This window comes from Cebus imitator, unplaced genomic scaffold (assembly GCF_001604975.1).
Source record: "Cebus imitator isolate Cc_AM_T3 unplaced genomic scaffold, Cebus_imitator-1.0 Scaffold118, whole genome shotgun sequence".
NCBI lineage: Eukaryota > Metazoa > Chordata > Mammalia > Primates > Cebidae > Cebus > Cebus imitator.
The window spans coordinates 2,477,486-2,481,227 of record NW_016107433.1 but is presented as its reverse complement, the minus strand read 5'-3'; the positions used below and the strand labels follow the sequence as shown (position 1 = coordinate 2,481,227).

The 3,742-nt window shown below is 48.2% G+C and overlaps 1 protein-coding gene across 1 annotated transcript in view; it reads right to left on the bottom strand.

The window, feature by feature from the left end:
• Positions 1-256: 256 nt before the first annotated feature.
• The window catches only part of TANGO6 (transport and golgi organization 6 homolog), a 258,258-nt gene continuing 254,772 nt past the window's right edge, over positions 257-3,742 (bottom strand). The window contains exon 18 of the mRNA XM_037742252.1: positions 257-985. Within this exon, the coding sequence (XP_037598180.1) occupies positions 809-985 (177 nt within the window). The 3' untranslated portion in view covers positions 257-808. The remainder of the gene's footprint in view (positions 986-3,742) is intronic.

Here is a 3,742-nt window from a genome sequence, read left to right as displayed (position 1 = left end):
CACTTGCCAAATAGTTCAAATTAAGAGGTGATCTATAAATAGACATAAAGGTACTAGGATGCTTCATGAGGCACTCGAGGGTTTTGGACACCCACAGACTTCCTGAAGAAAATAATGGGGCTGGGTGCAGTGGCTCATGCCTGTAATCCACACTTTGGGAGTCAACCAGCTTGATTCTCCTTTCTGGGCATCAGAGTCTCTTCAACTCCACAGTGTTCCATCTCGACACCAGAGGACCAGATTTAGCCCTGTTCTCTCCATCCAAAATAATTTTATTCCATTTTGCATTATGTAATAACTATTTCCTTCCCCTCCCCACCTCCAACTGCATCTCCTACTCTGAAATGCCTCTTGAGCAGCCAAAGGTGTCCAGCTCTGCTTCTCATTTTCCTGAGGAAGAAGAATCTCAGCCTGAAAGAATACGGAGCTAGGTGATATATGGGTGGCCAACCTCTTCTCCCCAAGTTACAAGAGAGTGGGCAATTAGTCAAATTCCATCAGTCATGTTAAAATATACTTCCACCAAGTAGACATCCTTCTCTTAATGCTACAGGACAGTGAAAAATGTGCAGAGTAATGAGATTTGTCATTTTTTTCTCTTAACTGCACACCCTTCAGGCTGGATACAGAAGGGCTAAACAGATGCCTTAGGAAGGGACCCTGAAGACCCAAGTGACCAGCACCATAAAGCCACTCCTAGGGTCAGCCATGCTGCCAGCACTCAAGAGGCAGCAGGGCCACCTGCTGGAAGGCCCAGCACTCTGGCTGCCTGGCCCTGCCTGCCTCCTCCATGTCCTTCGAGCCAGGTCTACGGCAGGACCACGATCTTCTTTTCCAGCTTCCGTGGAGGGAACAGGAAGTTTTTCATGATGTCATCCAGCTCTTCTAGGGCCAACTGGGCATGGAGCTTGGCCACGTCATCGGGCTCCAGACGCACCACGTGCTTCAGCAGGTGGTAGAGGTCCTTGAGGACGTCGCTCAGCACCTACATGAGAGAGACAGCCATGACCACCTGTGCCGGCATTTATCCGTATGACTGAGCTGCCCTCTCCTCCTGCCTGAGGAGATCTGTGAGGATACCCACAGACTTCCTGAAGAAGATAATGTGGCTGGGTGCAGTGGCTCACGCCTATAATCTGCACTTTGGGAGGCTGAGGCAGGGGCAGGCAGATCACTTGAGTCCAAGAGTTTGAGACCAGCCTGGGCAATGTGGCAAAACCTCATCTCTACAAAATATATAAAAATTAGCCAGGTGTGGTGGCACATGCCTATAGTCCCAGCTACTTAGAAGGCTGAGGTTAGGAGGATCATTTGAGCCTGGGAGGTCAAGGCTATAATAAGACGTGATTGTGCCACTATACTCCAGCCTAGGTAGAAAAAAAGATAATGCATGGCCATCTCGGGTTGGAGGAGGAGACAGGGGTGGCACTAGCCCTTGTACTAAGATAAGCTTCCCATTGTGTTTCTCACTTACCCCATGCCTAGCTACATGGCCTTGGGGCTTCTGCTCCCCTGACTCCCAGGCCCAATCATAGATCCCAGACCCTGTCATTCAGTCCCAAAGCATGGCAGAGACCTCAGGACCACAGACAGGCAAGACTGCCCAGGTATGGTTGCTCTCAGAGCAACTGATGACCAGCATTTTCCTCCCCAGTGCCCCATAAAGCCCACTGCCACTTCATGAACAGGCACCTATTTTATGAAACCCAGGAGGCTACTTATTGAACAATCATGCCTTTCCTTGCCCCTACTATAAAAATCTGCCACCAGGCTGGGTGTGATGGCTCACCCCTGTAATCCCAACACTTTGGGAGGCCAAGGCGGGTGGATCACCTGAGTCAGGAGTTCAAGACCAGCCTGGCCAACACAGTGAAACCCTGTCTCTACCAAAATATAAAAATTTGCCAGGCATGGTAGCACATGCCTATAATCCCAGCTACTCAGAGGCTGAGGTAGGAGAATCACTTGAACCCCAGGAGGCAGAGGTTGCAGTGAGCTGAGATTGAACCACTGCACTCCACCCTGGGCAGAATGAGTGAGACTCTGTCTCAAAAAAAAAAAAAAAAAGTCTGCAACGACAGTTTCCATTTTTCATGAGCAATGCTCCAATTTTATGGTCTGATATGGAATTGGGAGGGTGTCAAAAGTATCCACTCACAGGTGCTCCTATTTCTCCACAAAATCCTCCTGGCTTGGGAGCTAGAACTTCTAGCAAGAGACAGGTTTCAAAGGAACAGGGAAACAAAAGTAAGGCGACTGAGGCTGAGAACAGTGATTGACGCCTGTAATCCCAGCACTTGGGAGGCCGAGGCAGGTGGGTCATTTGAGGTCAGGAGTTTGAGACCAGCCTAGACAATATGGTAAAACCCTGTCTCTACTAAAAATTTAAAAAAAAAAAAAAAATGGCCGGGCGCGGTGGCTCACGCCTGTAATCCCAGCTGTTGGGGAGGCCGAGGTTGCAGTGAGCTAACATCACTGCACTCCAGCCTGGGCGACAGAGAGATTCTAACTCAAAAAGAAAGGCCAGGTGCTGACTTACACCTGTAATCCCAGCACTATGGGAGGCTGAGGCTGGTGGATCACTTGAGGTCAGGAGTTTGAGACCAGCCTGGCCAACATAGTGTAATACCGTCTCTAGCAAAAATGCAAAAATTAGCCAGGTGTGGTGCCGGGTACTTATAATCCCAGCTACTCAGGAGGCTTAGGCAGGAGAATCACTTGAACCCATTGCGCCATTGTGCTCCAGCCTAGGGGACAAGAGCAAGACTTCATCTCAAACAAACAAAATAAAAAGTAAGGAGACTTAGGGACCATGTGGTCCAACTAGGGACAGGGGGCAATTGGACCACAGGGGGTCATGTGACTTGTCTGCAGCTACTTGTAAAGTTACTCCTGATTCAGGGCTTTTCGCCTCAAATACTACTTTTTGGGTCATGTACTATTTTAGGTCCTTTCTATATATATTCTAATTTTTCTGCCAGTCATATAGAGGAAGTTTATTAGCCCCATCTTATAGCTGAGGACACTGAGGGTTAGAGGGTTAAGGTTACTCAGCTAAAAAAATGATGGAGCGAGGTTTCCAACATCTAGAGCCTGTGCCTGTATTTTTCATTTGATTTTTTTGAGACAGTTTTGCTCTTGTTTTCTATGCTGGAATACAATATCAAGATCTTGGCTCACTGCAACCTCGGCCTCCCAAGTTCAAGCAATTCTCCTGTCTCAGCCTCCTGAGTAGCTGGGATTACAGGCATGTGCCACTACACCTGGCTAATTTTGTACTTTTAGTAGAGATAGGGTTTCTCCATGTTGGTCCGGCTGGTCTCAAACTCCTGACCTCAGGTGATCCACCTGCCTCGGCCTCCCAAAGTGTTGGGATTACACGTGTGAGCCACTACGCCGGCCTATTTTTTGTTTTTATTGAAATGATAATACACTACAAAAGAGCATATATTAAAAAGGAAGGCTCTCTTCTGCTCCAGACTCCTAGCTGTTTCCCTTCTCAGAGGACATCATTCATATGATGACATATTCTCAGAGTTTACAAGTACACATAGGTGTATACTTATGTTCTTGTCCCCTCCCCACCAGCTTTTTGAGACAGGGTCTTGCTTTGTTGCCCAGGCCAAAGTACAGTAGTGCAATCACAGCTCATTGCAGCCTCAAACTTCTGGGCTCCAGGAATCCTTTGACTCAGGCTCCCAAGTAGCTGGGACTACAGGCATATGCCACCATGCTTGGGTGT